General features: G+C 38.5%; 1 protein-coding gene across 3 annotated transcripts in view; it reads left to right on the forward strand.

Moving 5' to 3' along the window:
* Nucleotides 1-760: 760 nt before the first annotated feature.
* LOC128246604 (uncharacterized) overlaps nt 761-24975 on the forward strand; it is a 31960-nt gene continuing 7745 nt past the window's right edge. The window contains exons 1-3 of one of the 3 annotated variants that reach the window (XM_052964888.1): nt 761-869; nt 20348-20933; nt 21473-21631. In XM_052964888.1, the coding sequence (XP_052820848.1) occupies nt 20376-20933; nt 21473-21631 (717 nt within the window). In that variant the 5' untranslated portion in view covers nt 761-869; nt 20348-20375. Of the gene's footprint in view, nt 870-1914; nt 2253-15123; nt 15176-20347; nt 20934-21472; nt 21632-24975 lie in introns of those variants that run through there. The other 2 variants (XM_052964890.1, XM_052964889.1) reach the window with 2 other exon arrangements.

Consider the following 24975-nt stretch of genomic DNA (forward strand, 5'->3'; position numbering starts at 1 on the left):
ACTTCTGGAACTGTTTCATAAGCCTTTCATCACGAGTTAATTGCACACATGATTTCATGTTGTGGCCTTATCAGAATGTCTGTCCATTCAATAATGGTATTATTGTCGCCTTGAGTTATTCTTTATGGCCGGAGGTTTTCTATAATTGCACGAAGTATGCGGGATACGTTTTGTTCTGAATGCCAATAAAGGGTATTCATGATGATGGAAACAAATGGTTGAGTTTTGTATGTTGGTCGACTGTAAAAACTGACTAGCATCAGGAATTTTTAATGTATATAGCATTGGTGATTAATTCCTTTAATCATTATACCGAACAATTTATAACGTTTATATCGCAAACCGAGACGTTGGCGTTTTGATCAATATAAAGAGGTTGTCGATGTGATTAATACGTTACGGGGTTAATTGGTGATATGGAATTGACGGGGCGCCGGCCACCATATCCGGGTTTGAGCTCTACAAACCTCGTAGCTTTAAGTGTTAACCAATGTCCATTAAATTGACCAAACATCACGAACAAGCATAATTTTCTTCATTTGGCCTAGCGACAATGCCGGTTGATGAGACTGCTGAATCATCCCAATTAATCAGAAAAGTAGTCCCATGTAAACAATTTGTTCTCAATACTAGATTTCATGAACATGTTAAATATAAAGTCAATAAAGATATTTGGTGCCAGTGTAAATCAGCAAAGTATTTTGTTTTTCTATTTGTATTTATTTCCTTTATATACTTTTAAATATCACTGTTATTTGTTACACGGAGAATTATTAGTATCCTGTATTCATGCGTTAAGTGTAGTAACGGATATCTGAATCATTACATGAAACTCTCGATAAGGACGAACAGGAGGTCATTAGAAAGCTGTAAGTATTTATGAGTCTATTACTATTTAAACAAAAAATGTGTTTTTCATTTCGTGTTTTATTTCGTGTTATTCTTAGTGATATTTTCTGATAACTATTCTACGACAATGACAAGACAAATGTACAATGTAGAAGCTAAGCATCAAAGACGCGGCTAAATTGGTTTTATTGAATTTATTGAATTCGCATTGTTATTTTTCATTTACGGAAATATCCGAACTATGACGGAATCATCCTATTATTGATTAGTTCGTAGAATATTTTTCACATATTTGTCAGTCGTAGTAACTCCATCCCACGGAAACGATTATTTTTATCACGACTAATACCTTGCGTTATCACTAAAAACAATCAGTGTTGTCAGGTCAACTCCGCCTAGTTATTATTTCGGGATAGATTTTCATCATGTATACTTCTTTTAGTGAATTAAGCATTGACTTTTCTTTTGATATCAGTATAATTTAAATTTAGTCAACTTATTTCGTGTTTGGCACTTATATTTCTTGTTGTATATTTTAAATCATGTGGCTTAAAGCTTTGAACTTTTTTATTTTACCATAAATGAAATCAGTCAATTAATTTCGTAATTAATAACTTTATTTTTTAGCAAATACAAAATCTATTAGCCACAATATGCCCGTATATTCCACTATACTTATTTACAGCACAACGAGTTTATTAATCGTTGTCATAGGCAGTGAATATTTCTAACTATGCGAACTCCGGCGACAAGCCAAAATAAAAACACAGTCAATAACTTTTTAAATTCTCTTTTTAAACGTTATATTATTCATATATTTATATGTCGTTTTAGTTGACGGTGAGTGAGAATTGTTATTTTCATTGGGAAATCATTGTTCTTATATTGCCAAAATGTTTTCCATAGACACTTCCTCATTGAAAATTGCAAACATGACTCATTCAGTCAGCGTCTTACAAACTCTAGTTTATATATGATAGAGAATAGATTAATGTATGCATCGATACTTATGGTATGTTTTCTATCAGTGTAAATATAATTATGTTGTATAAAATGGTGCACGGGTCTGTTTTATTCAAGATCTTAGTCGTGAAGTGGAATTATTGTGTCATTTTTTATTATTTTGCAAAATTTAAGTGCGCAATGAATTTCAATCGTGATTTAAGATGAAAACACAGCAGAAAGGAATATATTATTTAATGCCATCTATGACGTGGCTATGAATTGAAGATTTTCGAAGTGACGACTACAATCAATTATCGAAATAAGCTCCTGTGTTTTGCGGTTTAAGAAAAGAATGTTTTCAAAGATTTTACTATATAGGCATTTAGAAAAACTTCAGACCCGTGGGGTGGGACCACTTTTGACCCCAGTGACATTACAATACCGAAAAGTGTTGCTTTGTAAGTATTTGTCATTACATAGCGAGTGTGTTGTATTTGCAAGTATCGATACCAAAAGGTCTAGAGAGTCATTGTCTGTCTCTTATCCGTTTGCTAGTGGATCTTAATAAGAAGTGAAAAAAACATAATGTAAACCACTAATCTACTTAAAGTTCTTCCAGGACTAGATGTCTACATTTGTATTGTGAATGTTGTGTTTTATAGTATGAAAAATATTCGCATGTGGCCGGTATGTACGGTGGCATAGAGGTGTGGGTTCCTTTATCTCGTGACCACGTGTACTTATCTCATTCCCACGACTAAATTATATCTTACTCGTGGTTACGACATAAATAAGCATTTGCCTGAAGATTTTAAGGATCTTCCATGACCGAGAGTGTAAGACCAACCTGAGCGTAGGGTGTTTTGCGGAAACGAGTTTTACTGAGTTTCCGCAGAACACCCTGCGCTAGAGTTGGGATGAAACAATCTTACAGGAGCCGTTATTAAAGATGCTTTTTCTCCCGCCTCAGTTAAACGAAATAACGTAAAAATGAATGTTTTCTGCTAGAACTTGTTTGTGCGTAGTGAGAATAATGTGCGTATAGATATGTCAAAATTCGTGGTTGTCATGGACATGCGTGCAGTGATTCAGATTATGTAAATAGCTAAACCGTTCTTTAAATAGATATGAGAAGAGTGTGCAGCATTATGTCTTGAATGGAGCGTTAAAAATTATTAATGGTGCCATTTGAAGCGATAAATAATTAATTTGGATTTTAAATATTGCCACAAGACAAGGTTTCCATTAGGCTACAGACGACGTACCTCAACCAGGGAGGTTATTGTGTGATTTAAAAAAGGAGTTCCATATGGGTTCTTTTTTATTTTTGCCCTTGGGCAAGCTACGAATTTCCAGCATTGCCATTTTTTTATTTACTTTATAATCTGAGGTGGGAAAAAATAATTCCCAGCATGGCCAAATATTTATATCTACTTATCTGAGGTGGGAGAAAACTAAGCCTTTGGAACGAGATAGTTTGTGGCCTGAGATAAAACGAATACGTACACCTAGTTGCTATCGCAAATATATGACTCTGACTTGTTACTGTTGTTATATATTGATTATTGTGTTGTATTTATATATGTACGGTTTGAACTAACATCAATATTTCGAACTTACGGTTTCTGAAAATTTAAGCCAGTCGAAAATTCTGCAGACGACTCGAATTCGAGAAATTCCGACAAGCGATATATGGTGATATGATAAGGTTTCATGTAGGCTCCGAGAACTACATGAACTTATGGCGCACAATAAAGAATGATGTTTATTTATTAATCTTAATGCATTATTATACTTAACTCATTTGACTTTACTGGTAAAAAAACAACATATGCTATATGTACAGAAAGAAATATCCTTTATAAAAAATAATTAATATCTACGTGGCCACATAATTCAAGGTTAAAAAGCACTAAAACATGTAGTTCAGTCATTTTGAAGAGGGCACTAAAACATGTAGTTCAATCATTATGAAGAGGGCAAATACGAGAAGGAAGAAGGAAGTATAAGCTGCATGAAGTTTCAAGATCAATCATATGACTACATTCTATTGTCTAGTTCACGTGACTATGGGAACTATATCATGACCTCACAACACGGGCTTCGGTACTGATTTCTACTCAGAAACAGATCTAGGCTCGAGTGTGATTCAACAAGGTGTCAACTTACGTCACAGTCGAGCGAAATTAAATAAAGATACACCCTACCATGCAGATTTAGATGCAGTCTCGCAAATAGACATAAAAAGGGTGTTTTTTCTTAATACAGTTTGAAAAAACACACACAAATTAACTGACATAACTGCAGTTGTTTTAAAGTTAGGACATCAAGATGGTTTGCACAATATATACATTATACAATGGCAAACCGGGAATTTATATCTCTTCCGCACTCATTCATTCTGAAAGTGGCTTTATCCGGCTTGTTTAAGGATGATAAGTTAAATACACAAACAACAGTCTTATTCAGCAGTTTATCTCAGTTGGCATGTATACATTAATTCGGCATTTTGCCAGGAATGTCATGGGCCGGTCGTTGCAGCATTTTTAAGTTGGCCATTTGTTTGTAAAACTACTGGTTTCCCCTTTGTTTTCATCTATATATCCTACTCTACATTTTTGTTACAACACCCAAACACACACGCGCCCGCACACACACGCGCGATTACGTTTTTACACACACACGCGCGCGCGATTACGTATTGAGTAAAATCAGTCTTGACCCTGAAAATAATAATAAAAAACAACAACATTTCATGGGCTGCTTATCACGTCATGGGACACACTACATAGTGGTTATTATGATAGGACGTTTTTCTGGTGACCTGTTTCGCGTCGAGTTCGGAGTGTAAAAACGTACCTGCGGTTTGACGGATACATGTTTACACACGGAAAGAGACGTGATGCCGGTCACCAGAAAAGCTTTTTAATGTCTTGTATGCAAGGAAGAGAGGGGGTTACACAAAATGTCTGGAATGCATGGAAGATAGGGGGTTACACGTAGTGTTTGGTATGCAAGGCAGGGAGTTGGATACACGTACTGTTTGGTATGCAAGGCAGGGAGTGGGTTATACGAAATGTCTGGTATGCAATGGGGGGCGGGGGTTACACGAAATGTCTGGAATGCGGGAGGGGGATACACAAAATGTCTGGTATGCAAAGAAGGGAGGGGGTTACACAAAATGTCTGGTATGCAAAGAAGGGAGGGGTTACACGAAATGTATGGTATGCAAGGAAGGGAAGGGGTTACACAAAATGTCTGGTATGCAAGGAAGGGAGGGGGGTACACAAAATGTCTGGAATGCAAGGAAGGGAGGAGGGTACACAAAATGTCTGGTATGCAAGGAAGGGAGGGGGGTTACACGAAATGTCTGGTATGCGATGGAGGGCGTGGGTTACACGTCGTGTCTGGTATGCAAGGAAGGGAGGGGGTTACACGAAATGTCTGGTATGCAAGGAAGGGACGGGGTTACACAAAATGTCTGGTATGCAAGTAGGGAGGGTGTTACATAAAATGTCTAGTATGCAAGGATGGGAGGGGGTAACACAAAATGTCTGATATGCAAAGAAGGGAGGGGGTTACACAAAATGTCTGGTATGCAAGGAAGGGAGGGGGGTACACAAAATGTCTGGAATGCAAGGAAGGGAAGGGGGTACACAAAATGTCTGGTATGCAAGGAAGGGAGGGGGTTACACGAAATGTCTGGTATGTGATGGAGGGCGTGGGTTACATGTCGGGTCTGGTATGCAAGGAAGGGAGGGGGTTACACGAACTGTCTGGTATGCAAGGAAGGGACGGAATTACACGAAATGTCTGGTATGCAAGTAGGGAGGGTGTTACATAAAATGTCTAGTATGCAAGGAAGGGAGGGGGTAACCCAAAATGTCTGGTAAGCAAGGAAGAGAGAGGGTTACACGAAGTGTTTGGTATGCATGGCAGGGAGTGGGGTACACATAGAGTTTGGTATGCACGGCAAGGAGGGGGTTACACATAGAGTTTGGTATGCACGACAGGGAGGGGTTTACACATAGAGTTTGTTATGCACGGCAGGGAGGGGGGTACACATAGAGTTTGGTATGCACGGCATGGATGGGTTACAAATAGAGTTTGGTACGCACGGCAGGGAGGGGTTACACAAAGTGTTTGGTATGCACGGCAGGGAGGGGGTACACATATAGTTTGTTATGCACGGCAGGGAGCGGGTTACACAAAGTGTTTGGTATGCACGGCAGGGAGAGTTTACACGTAGTGTTTGGTATGCACGGCAAGGAAGGGGTTACACGTAGTGTTTGGTATGCACGGCATGAAGGGGTTTATACATAGTGTTTGGTTTGCATGGCAGAGAGTGGGTTAACATATAGTTTGGTATGAACGGCCGGGAGGGGGTTACACAAAGTGTTTGGTATGCACGGCAGGGAGGGGGTTACACAAAGTGTTTGGTATGCACGGCAGGGATGGGGTACACAAAGTGTTTGGTATGCACGGCAGGGAGGGGGTTACCCAAAGTGTTTAGTATGCACGGCAGGAAGGGGGTTACACAAAGTGTTTGGTATGCACGGCAGGGAGGGGGTTACACAAAGTGTTTGGTATGCACGGCAGGGATGGGGTACACATAGAGTTTGGTATGCACGGCAGGGAGGGGGTTACACAAAGTGTTTGGTATGCACGGCAAGAATGGGGTACACAAAGTGTTTGGTATGCACGGCAGGGAGGGGGTTACACAAAGTGTTTGGTATGCACGGCAAGGATGGGGTACACAAAGTGTTTGGTATGCACGGCAGGGAGGGGGTTACACAAAGTGTTTGGTATGCACGGCAGGGATGGGGTACACAAAGTGTTTGGTATGCACGGCAGGGATGGGGTACTCATATAGTTTGGTATGCACGACAGGGAGGGGGTTACACAAAGTGTTTGGTATGCACGGCAGGGAGGGGGGTAAACGAAGTGTTTGGAATGCAAGGCACGGAAGTTGGTACACATATAGTTTGGTATGCATGGCAGGGAGGGGGTACACGAAGTGTTTGGTATGCACGGCAGGGAGGGCGTTACACATAAAGTTTGGTATGCAAGACAGGGAGGGGGTACACGAAGTGTTTGGTATGCACAACAGGGAGGGGGTACACGAAGTGTTTGGTATGCACGGCAGGGAGGGGGTACACATAGAGTTTGGTATGCACGACAGGGAGGGGGTTACACATAGAGTTTGGTATGCACGGCAGGGAGGGGGTTACACATAGATGTTGGTATGCACGGCAGGGAGGGGGTTCCACGTTGATTTGGTATGGAATGCGGGGAGGGGGTTACACGAGGTGTTTGGTATGCAAGGTGAGGGCTGGGTTACACGAAGTGTTTGGTATGCAAGGTGAGGGGTGGGTTACACGAAGTGTTCGGTATGCAAGGTGAGGGGTGGGTTACACGAAATGTTCGGTATACGAGGTGAGGGGAGGGTTACACGAAGTGTTTGGTATACGAGGTGAGGGGTGGGTTACACGAAATGTTCGGTATACGAGGTGAGGGGTGGGTTACACGAAGTGTTTGGTATACGAGGTGAGGGGTGGGTTATACGAAGTGTTTGGTATACGAGGTGAGGGGTGGGTTACACGAAGTGTTTGGTATACGAGGTGAGGGGTGGGTTATACGAAGTGTTTGGTATACGAGGTGAGGGGTGGGTTACACGAAATGTTCGGTATACGAGGTGAGGGGAGGGTTACACGAAGTGTTTGGTATACGAGGTGAGGGGTGGGTTACACGAAATGTTCGGTATACGAGGTGAGGGGTGGGTTACACGAAGTGTTCGGTATACGAGGTGAGGGGAGGGTTACACGAAGTGTTTGGTATGCGAGGTGAGGGGTGGGTTACACGAAGTGTTTGGTATACGAGGTGAGGGGTGGGTTACACGAAGTGTTTGGTATGCAAGGTGAGGGGTGGGTTACACGAAGTGTTTGGTATGCAAGGTGAGGGGTGGGTTACACGAAATGTTTGGTATGCGAGGTGAGGGGTGGGTTACACGAGGTGTTTGGTATGCAAGGTGAGGGGTGGGTTACACGAAATGTTCGGTATACGAGGTGAGGGGAGGTTACACGAAGTGTTTGGTATACGAGGTGAGGGGAGGGTTACACGAAGTGTTTGGTATACGAGGTGAGGGGAGGGTTACACGAGGTGTTTGGTATACGAGGTGAGGGGTGGGTTACACGAAGTGTTTGGTATGCAAGGTGATGGTGAGGGGTGGGTTACACGAAGTGTTTGGTATGCCAGGTGAGGGGTGATAGGATTTGCAATGGATTGCCTTGTGTTTCTCGCTACATTGGCCAATCTATATTATTTCTGACAACAGGTTGTTTCCGCACTAGTTCGAGAAATTAATTTTGAAAATTTCTGTAAAATTAAACTTGCTTTTGCCGATGCATGTTTGCGGACTTATGGGAAAGCGGCCTGAATATGTATAGTGCTGATATAATAGTTGAATACGTATATTATTGTATTCAAATGCACATGCAATTGTACATATCAAAATTGTGATTGATCTAAGAAATTGTCGACATCAAACAATATATATTTGTCATTGCTTCTTAGAGTTCCCCAGATTAAAGGTGCTTCGGAATTCATAATATATTTCTGTCTCGTATTTCAATGGTCATTGCCGCCTGAAATGACTTCCTTTATGTTACATGATAACTTTATCATCTAAGGGCTATCTGCCCTAGTGAGTTAAATACCTAGGCACAGCCACATGCTTATCAGTTCTAGTTAAGATATCGTACAATACATGTCGCAATAAATAGTTAGAGCACATTAAGTGTCGTTCTTATATTTATATGAATTCCTCCATAAAATAACACTTTACGGTCCAAAAAGTTCTGGAAAAATAATCTGGCATCATTTCAAAGTGATATACGATGCTCAAAATCGATCTTGTAAGCAAACGAATACATTTTTTTCAGTCATTTCTGGCATATATTAGTTGGAATATTTGTGTAAAATAATATATAATACAGGCTAAACACAACGAGAAGAAGGCTTTAAATATAAAAGCAAATTCGGAATTGATCTGGCTGACTGATAGTTACTGGTCAAGGTCACACTACGTCTTATGGGATCTGGTCATTTTCCCCACCATTTTGTCAACTGCATGCTCGCATTGTTGCTACAGTTATAATGATTTTATCATAAAAACTGAGATTGAGTTTCAAAGAGACAATGCATAAAACATTTCAACAATACACTAAATGATGGCATTGTGCATGATGAGATTCTAGCACATACCGATATTGCATGGAGCCTTGGGCCATATATACACATTTCACACGAGTACATTGCGTAAAATTCTCTAAATATATTTCGGAGTAAACATATCACATGTAGTATGAAACAGCATTATAACTTAATACAAGATCAGGGGCGTAGCCAGCGTTACGCACTTACGCATGTGCGTAACATCAATTTCAAATAAAAATATGGCCCAAAATGGTATGACCACTGTTATTAGTCAACTGACCATACACCTTCATTCTGGTGACTATGACTGAGGTTAACAATATGGACCACTGTTGTTAGTCGACTGACCATACACCTTCATTCTGGTGACTATCACAACGGTGTATGTTCTGGAGCACTGTTGTTAGTCGACTGACCATACACCTTCATTCTGGTGACTATCACTACGGTGTATGTTCTGGAGCACTGTTGTTAGTCGACTGACCATACACCTTCATTCTGGTGACTATCACTACGGTGTATGTTCTGGAGCACTGTTGTTAGTCAACTGACCATACACCTTCATTCTGGTGACTATCACTACGGTGTATGTTCTGGAGCACTGTTGTTAGTCAACTGACCATACACCTTCATTCTGGTGACTATTACTGAGGTTAACATTATGGGTCACTGTAGTTAGCCAACTGACCATAAACATTCATTCTGGTGACTATGACTGAGGTTAACATTATGGGTCACTGGTGTTAGTCAACTGACCATACACCTTTATTCTGGTGACTATGACTGAGGTTAACATTATGGACCACTGTTGTTAGCCAACTGACCATATACCTTTATTCTGGTGACTATGACTGAGGTTAACATTATGGGTCACTGGTGTTAGCCAACTGACCATACACCTTCATTCTGGTGACTATGACTGAGGTTAACATTATGGGTCACTGGTGTTAGCCAACTGACCATACACCTTTATTCTGGTGACTATGACTGAGGTTGACATTATGGACCACTGGTGTTAGCCAACTGACCATATACCTTTATTCTGGTGACTATGACTGAGGTTAACATTATGGGTCACTGGTGTTAGCCAACTGACCATACACCTTTATTCTGGTGACTATGACTGAGGTTAACATTATGGGTCACTGCAATTAGCCAACTGACCATATACCTTTATTCTGGTGACTATGACTGATGTTAACATTATGGATCACTGGTGTTAGCAAACTGACCATACACCTTCATTCTGGTGACTATGACTGAGGTTAACATTATTAACCACTGTTGTTAGTCAACTGACCATACACCTTCATTCTGGTGACTATGACTGAGGTTAACATTATGGACCACTGTAGTTAGCCAACTGACCATACACCTTTATTCTGGTGACTATGACTGATGTTAACATTATGGATCACTGGTGTTAGCAAACTGACCATACACCTTCATTCTGGTGACTATGACTGAGGTTAACATTATGGACTACTGTTGTTAGTCAACTGACCATACACCTTCATTCTGGTGACTATGACTGATGTTAACATTATGGATCACTATTGTTAGCCAACTGACCATACATCTTCATTCTGGTGACTATGACTGATGTTAACATTATGGGTCACTGTTGTTAGTCAACTGACCATACACCTTCATTCTGGTGACTATAACTGAGGTTAACATTATGGGTCACTGTTGTTAGTCAACTGACCATACACCTTCATTCTGGTGACTATGACTGAGGTTAACATTATGGGTCACTGTTGTTAGTCAATTGACCATACACCTTTATTCTGGTGATTATGACTGATGTTAACATTATGGATCACTGGTGTTAGTCAACTGACCATACACCTTCATTCTGGTGATTATGACTGAGGTTAACATTATTAACCACTGTTGTTAGTCAACTGACCATACACCTTCATTCTGGTGGCTATGACTGAGGTTAACATTATGGATCACTATTGTTAGCCAACTGACCATACACCTTCATTCTGGTGACTATGACTGATGTTAACATTATGGGTCACTGGTGTTAGTCAACTGACCATACACCTTCATTCTGGTGACTATGACTGAGGTTAACATTATGGGTCACTGTTGTGAGTCAACTGACCATACACCTTTATTCTGGTGACTATGACTGAGGTTAACATTATGGATCACTGGTGTTAGTCAACTGACCCTACACCTTTATTCTGGTGACTATGACTGAGGTTAACATTATGGATCACTGTTGTTAGTCAACTGACCATACACCTTTATTCTGGTGACTATGACTGAGGTTAACATTATGGATCACTGTTGTTAGTCAACTGACCATACACCTTCATTCTGGTGACTATGACTGAGGTTAACATTATGGACCACTGTTGTTAGTCAACTGACCATACACCTTTATTCTGGTGACTATGACTGAGGTTAACATTATGGATCACTGTTGTTAGTCAACTGACCATACACCTTCATTCTGGTGACTATGACTGATGTTAACATTATGGGTCACTGTTGTTAGCCAACTGACCATACACCTTCATTCTGGTGACTATGACTGAGGTTAACATTATGGACCACTGTAGTTAATCAACATATTGTTCTTTTGTACTTTTGACTCTGACTGTTGGGCACTTGGCATTTTCGCCTTGTAACCGTATGTTATATAGATAACATCGGTGACACCCCTTGTTCGCTAAATTGCAACCTTATTTCTAATGAGGCCTGCTGGGAGACATGTCATTAGTTCTATATCATTATGATTTCTTTACTATGTATTCCAAGGAATATAATGTAGAACTACATGTTATAGGTACGTTGAATGTTTTTATTTACTTCTTGCAAAAATATAAATGTTAATGAAACTGAAAGTTAAAGTGAAAACATTCGATTTTGATAATAACGCATTGGTTTGGATGCGGAATTCCTTTCTGTCTCGAACATTCTTTATAAACAATAATACATGCATCTTCACCAGTGGATGAACATAAATTGTCCTGGTTTTGACTCTTAGAATTTTATAACCACCTCTAAATAACCAAATAAGGCATTACCTCGATCTTTTTTTTTTAAGTTTCGTTTTTTTTCTAGAATGGAATTAGAACTTATACCAATACAGTAGATCTTGAATCTAGAAAAAATGGCCCATATCTCTTTTAAATCGCTTTTTGACGCTTTAGAATAAGGTGCATTGACACATGGATTTCTGAACGTTCTAAAGCCTACAATCCCGGTGCTTGTGCTATATGTGATGGGTTGGTAGTGTGATTTTACGATCCCAACGCTAGCAGGGTATTTAGAAAATACAACAATATCTTAATATTAGTTATAAATACAGAACTTGAACTATTTAAAATATTCCGAGTTGAGTGCATCATTATACAGCGTATTGGCTCAGCCTCCACGCTTTGGCTCAAGCTCCCTGGCTTTGGCTCCAGCTCAACCCAGAAAAAGAGTAACATGCATGTGTTTGATGGGAGAATCGGACTTATAACTCTATAAACAATACGTTGACAAAATATCCGAAAAACGTGTGAAGATTAAACATATTTATATGACACTGCATTCCCCGATTTCTCAAAAAAGCCCCCATAAGTGTGATATTTGATCAAATAACGAGTCATAATTATGTTTTATGATGTTGTCCGTTCTTTTGCTCTAGGTAGGAAGTGTAATTAGCTCTTTTTTATATACAGCTCCTTAAAGAGCTGGAGCCACTGTTTCGCATCCGTGTTTATACCCAACCCGATTGGATGCCTGTTTACTAATATAGCTCTCTAGCTCTCGCCCAACAACCACGACACACAATCCACGAACACATTGAAATTTTTAACCCCGGCGTACAAATCATCTCGCATACTCTATTGTATATACTAAAAGTCCTAATTTAAGCCTTCTTAAAAGACCTCCACCCCCCACCCACCCTCCCAAACTGTATACAGTACACAACCTCTGTTTATTGATCTTTAAATCTACTTGCATTGATCCCTCTTATCTGATATCTGATCGATGTATCATGCTGTGCCGTTTTGGAAGTTTTATAATAACAAGAGCTGTCGTAAGACAGCGCGCTAGACTTCGCCGCTTTGACTTAGAAGTGAATACAATAACAATACATAATATTACCACGTTTGGTCTATATAAGTCAAACCTAACTAAAATTATTCAATACATAAGGTGACTTTGATGCTGCCCTCCCACCACCCGAAAAATGACGCAAGTCATTCAAATAACTTGATTTTCCATTATGAAAATGTGGTAAAGAATATACAAATATGCCTTTCAAAATGAATTAAAATAAAATTGAAAAAAAAATAATAATAATAAAAACTCAAGGGCCATATAATATAGCCCTCCTTGTTTTCCCTTGGTAAAAAAACTTGATAGAAATTAAAAAAAAAATAGTATTTAAGGGACATAATTTGTATTTAGGGTTAAAATGGAGTTATGTTTCTTATTGTAAGATGGTCATATATAATTTTGAATTTTATTAAGTGCATTGAATGAAAAGCATAGTAAGTTTTTTTTTATTAAAATCCCAACTTGTCCTTAACTTGTACTTGCCTAAAACTTTAACCTAAGTCAATCAGGGGCCATAACTTGTAAAAAGGATATGGAGTTATGTAAACTCATTGGGTGATGGTCCTGAACAATTGTGTGAAGTATTAGGTCAATTGAATGAAGGGTATAGAAGTTATTAATAAATATCCTATCCTGCCCTAAAACTAAGTTCCATGGTCAATCAGGGGCCATAATTTGTACAAAATATCATATGGAGTTATCTAACCTAATTATGTGATGGCTCTGAAAAACTGTGTGAAGTATTAAGTCAATTGAATGAATGGCATTGAAGTTTTAAGTGAAAATCCCAACTTGCCCTAAAACTTTAACCTGCCCTAAAACTTTAACCTAAGTCAATCAGGGGCCATAACTTGTATTTAGGATAATATGGAGTTATTTAACCTCATTGTGTGATGGTCCTGAACAACTGTGTGAAGTATTAAGTCAATTGAACAAAGGAGATAGAAGTTATTTATAAATATCCCAACCTGCCCTAAAACTTTAACCTAAGTTTCATAGTCAATCAGGGGCCATAATCTGTGTAAAGAATAATATGGAGTTATCGAACCTCATCATGTGATGGTGCTAAACTATTGTGTGAAGTATTAACTCAATTTAATGAAAGGTATTGGACTTATAAGTGAAAATCCCAACTTGCCCTAAAACTTTAACTGGACGCTGACGCCGACGCTGGGGCGTGTAGTATAGCCCACCTATTTTTCGAATAGTCAAGCTAAAAATGGACACTAAATGGTCCTGTGTATTCGTTTATTCGCTCAGGGCCATTTAGGGTCCATTTCTTAGGCAATTAGATTAAGATCAATACACAGAGGTTGTTTCCTATACACAGTTGTTGTTGTTGTTTGTTTTTTTTTTTTTTTTTTTTTTTTTTGGGGGGGGGGTCACTTATAGAAGGATTACACAAGGCCTGACAATTTATGGTGTTTCCGGATCCTCGGTAATTCCACCAACCACCACACCCCACAAAGTTCAGCAAAATGCAAGCAATACTTTTTACAAAATAGTAAAGTTTTTTAAAGCCAAAGAAAGTTGAAAAATAAGCAAACTATGTCTTAATTAAAACTCATTAGGGAAATCCTAAGCTGATTGAGATAATGCCGACATTAGGTGCATGATAAAATGTATCTGTTATGTAAAGAATTGTTTCATGCATGTCATGAACTCTGTTCATTTATTACTGTCAAGTACATTTTCTGTGTGCTAACGATTTGTTTAGTGGAAACAGTGTGCTTTAGGTATAAGAAAAACATCTAGAAATATTTAAATGCGAACATTCTTTGATGTTACAATTAATATCTTCTCTTTAACCAGCACATTTAATTTAACACAATCCATTTCTTTGTTGTTACAATGGGCCTTCTTTACGCGGATGGAAAAGGTTTTAATCGCCGGCGGCCGCATCGCACTTTCGTATATCCTTACTGCAATTTACGAGGTCTATCTCGAAGCTTGCCGGAGATGGTCCAGTTGTTGCAATTGAAGTTGTCCGCTATCTTGCCGGAGAAGGCCGAGTTGTTACGGTTGACGCCCAAATGTTATCGCGCATGCGCTTGTTGAATGTCACGTATTTGCTTTAATGGCGGCCGTAAATGTGAGTTTTGATTTTTTTAACACAATTCAACAACTTTTCAGATCAGCATCACATTATGTGTGTAATCAGAGACATTTAGGAAATGCAAAACCATATTAATTGAGTTTAATATTTGAAAATCTTGTTTCATTTCACGTATAATTTCATGATCCTGTTAGACCTGTTTATTACGCTTCTAACTCAGTAACTGCTTTCGTTTTACGTGTATCATCTGTATGTATACTGCTCAAACCTTGAAAGTCATTATCCCATTAAAACCTCCAAATAAACAATTACATATGAACATACATACTGGTTAAAGAGGGTGAAAATAATAGATAAGTTATTAAATGGAAAAAGGCTTAGAATTAACAAAATACGTTCTGATTATATCGCATAGATTCTACTGTACTCATTCATCCATAACGGTTGCACAAATGTCATGAATAGATGAAATTAGACTTGTTTATCATACATGTAGTTATACATATATGAATTGTCATTCTCTATGACAAAAGTATTGCATTTTGGTTCTATTTATATTTTATTGTTTTTATAGTAGGAAACCAGCCTTTCTATTATTAATGCACCAGCAGCGTTCGACACGGGAGTCCGGTAGTCCGAGACTCCTAAAATTCGGCTCGGACTACCGGGGTTTCCGTCTAGGCAGTCCATCGGACTCCTTCATTTCAAAATCCAATTGTACACAAATCGTATCCGAAGGTTACAAGTATCCGAAAGCTCGTATATAATTATTTTGCGACACGTCAAATCGTTATCATTTTGACGCTCTTTAAAGTAGTAAGTGACGTCATAGACCGGTATTCATGTATCTTTTAATGTTTGTAATATGGTAACTGAATCGATAAAACCTGTCAAACGGTGTTTACAAAAAATATTCCTCGTTGATTTTAGATGTAAACAATGTTTATGTCAACGGTAAAATGGATTTCGCCACCGGCAGCAAAAATTAAAAGAACTGAAAAAGAAAAAAAGATAAAGAGTTTGTAATTTATAGAGAAAGGAAATTCAGCAAGCAAGGTTAAAACAAATGTCTTGGCTGATATTTGAACTGACATCTGTATATGAGTACCTGACTGTAGGGAGCTTTGTCACTGTGCGCTCTAACGTGCGATTGAAAGCCATCAAAAAACTTTAAAGGGCCATGATAATATTATAAGCTAAGAAAATGCAAAAAAGGGAAAAATAATTAAGTTAGTCACCAGCTGGCTGCTTGTTAATTCAGCTGAACAAAGCTATCTTTGACAGGTAGTGCATTCTGTTTATGGATGCTGAACATTATTCAGAAATAAGGACAGTCCTACACAGACTATGTCACCATGTACCAAGCTTATATTGCAAAGTCTGTTAGTATTGGCACAACATATAAGGCATGTCTGAGTCTCATTGCACTGATTGCAGATGAATGTTCCAATTAAACAAAATTCAGTATTTGATAATGCCCCGTTCAATTCCCTTATATCTGATGGCTCCACAGCCACTTCACAAGAGGCTAAGGTTCTATATGCTAGATCCTCAGTTCATGGCAATATTTTCAAGTCATATTAGAATCTATTAGATAAATAGTTTCAGTCATGTTCATGTTAGTTGAATAAAACAATTAAAATATAACTTTGTTGTGCTCTCAGAATACAAATCTCTAGTTTGCCCTTCAGAAATGAAATACCAAAGGCTCTGTGAAATCATTGAATAAATAGTCATCATTGCTCCAGCCAGGGGGTAGGTCAGAAATGACACTTTTGATGTGAATTAAATTAGCCTTTATGGGACACTTGCAAGGGCCAGTACTCAACTTTTTATGTGATGTTACTTCTTTCAATACTTACAGTTTGTTACCTCAGCTGTTAACTTTAAGTTAGTGTCAAAAGTATGTACATTTATAACTCATTCCTGGACATTGACTGGCAAACAAAAGGGCACAGCAGGGTGTAGTAAAATGGCAGCTGGGTACTTGAAAAGGGCAGCGGGTGTCCCAATCTGTTATTTAGGGCTAGCTGGAGCATTGAGTCAATAAATTTGAATAAATGTTGTAATTATCCTGGACTCCTTAATTTTATGCCGGACTCCTTGATTTTGGAATTAAGGAGTCCAGTGGACTCCTTCTCTATTAGTGTCAAACACTGACCAGTCAATTGTAACCACGGCCCCCCAGGTCCGGGGGTATACCAGGGAAATGGGCCGTGTTTTTGTCCTTTCAGGTGGCCCCGCAGTGCCAGGTGAATGCGGTGGTTTTGTCATCGCTTTAAATATAGCGGGGAATTGGCCTTTCCTAGGGTCCCTGATGTGCGGGGGCATTTGGCGGAGAATCTACCATCTGTTCGTCCTCGCAGAGCGGGGAAATTAGCCGGGGTTGGCTGGACCGAAAGTCAAAGTCCTCGCTATTCCCCGGACCTGGGGGGGCCGTGGTTACAATTGACTGGTGCATAACTTAAGCTTTGTGAAAAATCATCTTGGTATCCCAGCGCATACTTATTTATAGGCTGTGAATCATAGTATTACTAAGTAACACATAATCATCAATTTGGTGTATGATTACAGGGCTTTTTGTATAGTACCCACAGGTCCGACTATCAGACCTATTCCCAAGGCAAAATATAAGGTATTTTTTCCAATCTTCAGAAATATATACCAATAAAAAAAATATATATATTTTAAAAGTCTTTTTATCTGTATTGGTTCATTTGCAACATCCTAATAATTCATGTCATGTAAAGCTTTTCTGATAATATATCTGGGGAATCATTGATTTTCATCACATTCAGAGATCAGTATGAAATATTATCTGTCATGATTTATTGCAATAGATATTTACAACCCAAGGATTGATATTTCAGCCATTTTGGGTCCTTTAAAAGGAAAATAAACTAATATTAAATCTTTTTCTAATTCTAGAGACTACACAGCTTTTTCTATTAACTGTAAAATTTCCCAATTTCGGCATTTTCACGACGCAAAATTTCCCAAAATGTTTAGGGTCTTTTTCCCAAAATGACCAGAGAAAGCCCTGGATTATTCAGATATTAACAGTGACTCTGTGAGCTAAAAGGCTGTACTGTACCTTATTTTTACCACAATCGCATTAATTATTCTAACATGTCATGTAGATAAGTAAAGTGGGATTCTTTATTTCCTCCGATATGAAGAAACATGACACTTGATAATCAGAACATATACAAAGAAACATAAAGTCTTATAGAATAAAACTTTGCGTAAATGTTATACAACAAACATATAAATCAGGGTTAAGAAGGATAACTATAAATACAATGAATAATACTGTACTATAACAATGCATCTACACATGTACTGAAAAAAAAGTGAATGAATCATAGTTTTATAATTTCATTTACCTTATCTGCTGATACCTGATACTACTATATATTATAGGCTGTAGGCCTGCATGGGAGTCGAACCTCCTACCCATAGATTGATAGTCAAGTGCGCTACCACTAGACCACGGATCAGCATCAATTCAATCATTCTCGTTCACCAGAGTGATGATGCTATGGGTTCCATAGATTGGATTTATAACGAGAGGGGTGAGAGTGGTCTAGTGAAATAGGTGTCCGCCTCTCACCCAAGAGGTTGTGGGTTTGATCCCCATCATGGTGAGAATGGTCTAGTGGTTTAGGTGCCCCGCCTCTCACCCAAGGGGTTCAATCCCCACCAGGGGTACTTTCTCATGGCCTCTCAAATTGGACACAGTACTGGTTTCTGCCCAGGAAACGGACCGCGGGAGCGATTCTATAAGCTTAACTTTCGTCACAATCAAGCTAAAATAAATTTGTATATACTAATCAAACCTGCGATTGGAGGTCGAAATTATATTTTTGCCCAACGGGATGACAGTATTTTTAAAATCTGCAGTACATTCACTTAAGTAAATTAGCAGTCAGCTGTTTTAGGGGCTGAACCAGTAGACAAAATATTATCTCGAATACTAAGCTGATTTAAAGCTGCACTCTCACAGATTGCTGACAAAAAATTAGATCTTAGATTTTTATATTTAAGTTCAAAAAATGATTTTTTATGCATTTTTCTTAAAACATAAGTAATGGTTTAAACCATAAAACACAAGTTTTTTTAGCGGAAATATAAAAATCTACGATCCGATTTTTTGTCAGCAATCTTGTATCATTGGTTTGCAGATAATCAAGCAAAAAACGCTATTTCCAAGACAAAAAAAATGTAAAATTGGTAAATCTGTGAGAGTGCAGCTTTAAGGGTTATGTCAGTATGTATTACCAAAATAAAGAGTTATGCGACTGCATCGCATTAAATTGATTATTTTGGTAAAAAATATAATAACCGTGAACCGTTACAATGGTTAATACTTAAATACTTTTATGCTGTATAATATGTAATAATTTTAACCCCCTACCGATTCCACCGTAGGGGATGTCTGTCCGATATCATGCACATCATTTTATTTTATTGGTTGCCATAGCAACATAAAGAATCAGTTTACTACACTTTAAAAGGGTCCTATAATAACAGCAAAAATGTTATCCCAAAATCATAAAAGCTGCTGTGTATAGCACCTATGATACATTTGGCTGGTATAGCAGTGAATACACCAATCCCTTAACTGGATCTTTGCCCTGTATAATGAAGTATTAAAACTTGGTCCATGTAATATAATATGCGGATAGAGGGCAATAGGGATATTATGCAGGCCAATAAAAAAAATTAATTTATGCGTGAAAAATGTGGCTATTTCAACATTTTCTTAAAGATGCACTCTCACAGATTGAATGTTTTGACAACTTTAAAAAAATTTGTCTTGGAACGACCCAATTTATATCAAAATGAATGGAAACCAGTGATATACGACTGCTGACAAAAATCAGATCGCAGATTTTCATAGTTTAGTTAAAAAAAATGTGTTTTTCTTAAACCGTTAGTAACTCTTTTAGCCATAAAAGATAAATTTTCGATGGAAATATGAAAATCTGCGATCTGATCTTTTGTCAGCAGTCTAATACCACTAGTTTGCAGATATTTATGCAAAAACATGGCTCATTCCAAGACAATAATAAATAAGTTGGCAAACAGTAACTTATTTGTGAGAGTGCAGCTCTTATTTTAATGCTAGTAATTTCAATTTGTTTAAGAATCCGAAGGGGACTTTTGTAATGTAAGTAATACTCAGTGACTTGTTTCTTTTACCAGGTATTGAATACAATCTCATGGCAAAACAATGGCCTCTTATCGGGAATTATTAGGGAATGAAGAAGCCCAGAACTGGGTTAAGGCAGCCCTCGCCCTCAATATAACCAAGGAGGGTCTAAAGGGTCTTGTAGATGACGTGCTGACATGCGTTCACCAGGACATCTATAGCACCGTTAGAACATCCAAGGGTCTTTCATCCGGGGCAGCATGTGCACATTGTTTCACAGAAAACGTGTTGAAGTGCCCAACTCGTGGGATATGCACCAGTACTAGAAACTGTAGATTTCATAACTGTCCTCAAAAACTGTATGCTCCTTGTCCAAATGGGATTTGTGAAGGCGTCCGTGATGAAATAGTCAAACATCACAGGTTTTCGGGACCATCATGGAAGAATACGAATGCCGACAAATGGAGCACCATTCCCTGGGAGATAGGCAAGTGTTTCCTGCCTCCTGATGGCTACAATACCGTGTCCTCCATCAAAGACAGTGACTTTAACGGAGTGATCAGCGTCATGATAAATTGCGAGGATTTCAAAACCAAACTGTCGTTTAACGTTGCGACACAGCAAAATTTATTAACAGAGGTAAACATATTAATCACACTATGATCATATTATACGATTCCGTTGACTTTTTAAAGCTGCACTCTCACAGATTGACAGTTTTGACGTTTATTATATTTTTATCTCAAATTCAGCTGATTTCGCACATCAATACATTTAATTTAGCCATTTAAGACAACTTATTAAGAACTGCCGAGAAACTAATTTTTTACTAACGCTTTTTTTCATACAACATCTCACTGTATTATCATTATATCACTGGTTTCCAGACATTAACGCAAACATTGGCTCATTCCCAGACAAAACATAAAAACGTGGCCTAAACGGTCAATCTGTGAGAGTTCAGCTTTTAAGAATGTTCATAATAAATGTAGAATGTTTCAGTATTCACTTGAAGAACTTCAACTTTGCTCTGATTATTTTGTACATTTGATACTCTAATCCAAACAACCAAGAAGTCTTAAAGTGCATATATATAGTTTAGTTACTACATATTGCATGATAGTATGCATTTCAATTTGTGCCATCTTATTAAACTTATTTCAAACATTACATTTAAGGTTCGGGACATTGGTCGACGCGTACGCCATTCCCATGACCAGAGGGTCAAGGACACAGAACTAGTGGACTTCCTGTTCAAGCTACGCACCCTGCTGGAGGATAAGACTGAACTAATAAACCGATCCGAGGCACAACACGCTGTGGATCAGCTTAAGAAGGTACAAATTTACATGATAGCGGAATTAACAGATTATACAGGTATGACTTTACAAGAGAGATGGCAAAATTGAACTAGCATACTGGCCAAAGGCACAACAAGCCGCGAAACAGATTAAGCAGTTATGGCTATCCATGATAGAGGCCCTAGGTACGAAACGCCGTGGAACAGAACAAAAAGGTATGGCTTTCCATGATAGATGACACAACTGAACTAGTATTCCTACTCAAGGCACAATATCCCATGAAACAGATTAAATAGGTATGCTTTTACATGATAAAAACCACAACTGAACTAGCATACCGGCCCATAGCACCACACTCTGTGGAATAGTTTAAACAGGTGACTTAACAAGATAGATGACACAACTTAACTAGCATGTACCGGCCCTAGGCACGACATGCCATGGAACAGATTAAACAGGTTTGACTGTATGCGATAGATGACACAGCTGAACCAGCATACCGATGTAAGGCACAACACGCCACAGAACAGATATGGGAAAGGGCATGAGTTAACATTTACTTTTTTGTATTAAATTCGGTCGACGCATGTAAAAATACATAGTAACTTGCTGGAAGAGTACTTTTAAATTATAATGTGTGTACTATTTTTTGTGTAGTTCAGGCATGAGTATTAAAAATAATTTTATTATGCACGGTGAAACTTCGCAGACGACTTGACTGCCAACTTCTGCACATGTGTGCACCCGGAATTGACTTATTATGTTATGGGACACAATTAAACTAGCATACCCTAAGCTCAAAAAACCGTAGAAGTGCTTCACCAGGTATGAACTTATATCCTAGAGGACATAACGAAACTATCATACCGACTCGAGGGTGCGAGGCCGTGAAACAGCTGATAAAAGGTATGCTTGCAAGTGTCCTTTTTAGCTCCACTATTCGAAGAATAAGGAGAGCTATACTACTCACCCAAGCGTCGGCGTCACCCCTTGGTTAAGGTTTTGCGTGCAAGCACACATAGGTTAATATCTCAGCAACTACTTCAGGTATTGCATTGAGACTTTATACAATGGTACTCAACCATCCAACCTACTTAATTAACCAAGTTTGATAACTCTACTTTGCATTTAATGCCAATAACAGGCCTTTATTATTTGACTTAGAAATTCTGGTTAAGGTTTTGCGTGCAAGCACACATAGGTTAATATCTCAGCAACTATTTGAGGTATTGCATTGAGACTTGATACAATGGTACAATCATCCAACCTACTCAATTAACCAAGTTAGATAACTCCAGTTTGCATTTAATGCAAATAATAGGCCTTTATTATTTGACTTAGAAATTCTGGTTACGGTTTTGCGTGCAAGCACACATAGGTTAATATCTCAGCAACTACTTGAGGTATTGCATTGAGACTTGATACAATGGTACTCAACCATCCAACCTACTTAATTTATGAAGTAAGATAACTCTAGTTTGCATTTAATGCAAATAATAGGCCTTTATTATTTGACTTAGAAATTCTGGTTAAGGTTTTGCGTGCAAGCACACATAGGTTAATATTTAGCAACTGCTTGAGGTATTGCATTGAGACTTGATACAATGGTACTCAACCATCGAACCTACTTAATTTACGAAATAAGATAACTCTAGTTTGCATTTAATGCAAATAATTGCCCTTAATTATTGGACTCAGAAATACTGGTTAAGGTTTTGCATGTAAGCACACATAGGTTAATATCTCAGCAACTACTGGATGAATTGCATTGAGACTTAATAAAATGGTACTCAACCATCCAATCTACTTAAATAACCAAGTGAGATAACTCTAGTTTGCATTAAATTCAAATAATGGCCCCTTTTTATTCAACATAGAAATTCTGGTTAAGGTTTTGCATGTAACCACTTTTAAGTCAATGCTTCAGCAAATACATCATGCATTGCATTGAAACTTTACACACAGGCTCCCAACCATTTAACCTTCTTATTTAATCAAGTAAGATAACTCTATCTTTCACATTATATAATTTTTGCCCCTTTATTATGCTTCTTAGAAATTCTGGTTAAGGTCTTGTTAGCACACATAGGATAATATCTCAGCAACTACTTAATGTATTTCATTGAGACTTTATACAATGGTAGTCAACCACCTAACCTAATTGAATAATCAAGTTAGATAACTGTGTTTTGCAAATAATGGCCCTTTATTATTACGCTTAAAATTCTGGTTAAAATTTTGCATGTAACCACATTTATGTTAATATCTCCGCACATCATGTATTGCATTGGAATCTAATTTAACAGTGATCCATGCATGTTTCGCCAAAACTTTTCAATCCTTACACTGAAAAGCGGCGGAATAGTCGAGCGCGCTGTCTCTGTGACAGCTCTTGTTTTATATCAGATTCGATAAACTCGTGCAAAGATATTTCTGTACTCCTGTGTAAGAGGAGCGATTGGGAATTATATCGAGTGGACTACCTTTTGTGCGGATCAGGTATGCGTTTATTGAAAACAATTTAGAATAGTATGGTTTGACCTCGTCACCGGACTTTAGACCCTACTTGACCTTGCACCTAATCAGATCAACGGACTTTAGTGTAAGTGGGGGCCTCTATTCGACCTTGCACTTAATTATATCAACGGACTTTTCTGTAGGCGGGGGGGGGTCCCTATTTGACCTTCCACTTAATTAGATCACTAGACTTTAGTGAAGGTGGGGTCCCTATTTGACCTTCCACTTAATTAGATCAACAGACTTTAGTTTAGGTCGGAGCCCTATTTGATCCACCTAATTAGATATCACCGGACTTTAGTGAAGGTGCGGGTCCCTATTTGACCTTCCACTTAATTAGATCAACAAACTTTAGTGTAGGTCAGGGCCCTATTTGATCCACCTACAGTCAAAGCGAAAACATTTTTTCCTTCACAGGGCATTGCGACAGGTAAACACTGAAAGTAGGTGCGGGTCCCTATTTTACCTTGCACTTAATTAGATCAACGGACTTTAGTGTAAGTGGGCGTACCTATTTGACATTGCACCTAATTAGATCACCGGACTTTAGTGTAGGTGCGTGTCCTTATTTTACCTTGCACTTAATTAGATCACCGGACTTTAGTGTAAGTGGGCGTCCCTATATGGCCTTGCACCTTATTAGATCACCGGACGTTCGTGTACGTGAGGGCCCCTACTTGACCTTGCACCTAATTAGATCACCGGACTTGACTTCAGTGAAGATGGGGGTCCCTATTTGACTGTGCACCTAATTGGATCAACTGACTTTAGTGTAGGTGGGGGTCCGTATTTGACCTTGCACCTAATTAGATCACGGGACTTTAGTGTAGGTGGGGGTCCGTAATTGACTTTGCACCTGATTA

The sequence above is a fragment of the Mya arenaria genome, chromosome 9 (assembly GCF_026914265.1).
Source record: "Mya arenaria isolate MELC-2E11 chromosome 9, ASM2691426v1".
NCBI lineage: Eukaryota > Metazoa > Mollusca > Bivalvia > Myida > Myidae > Mya > Mya arenaria.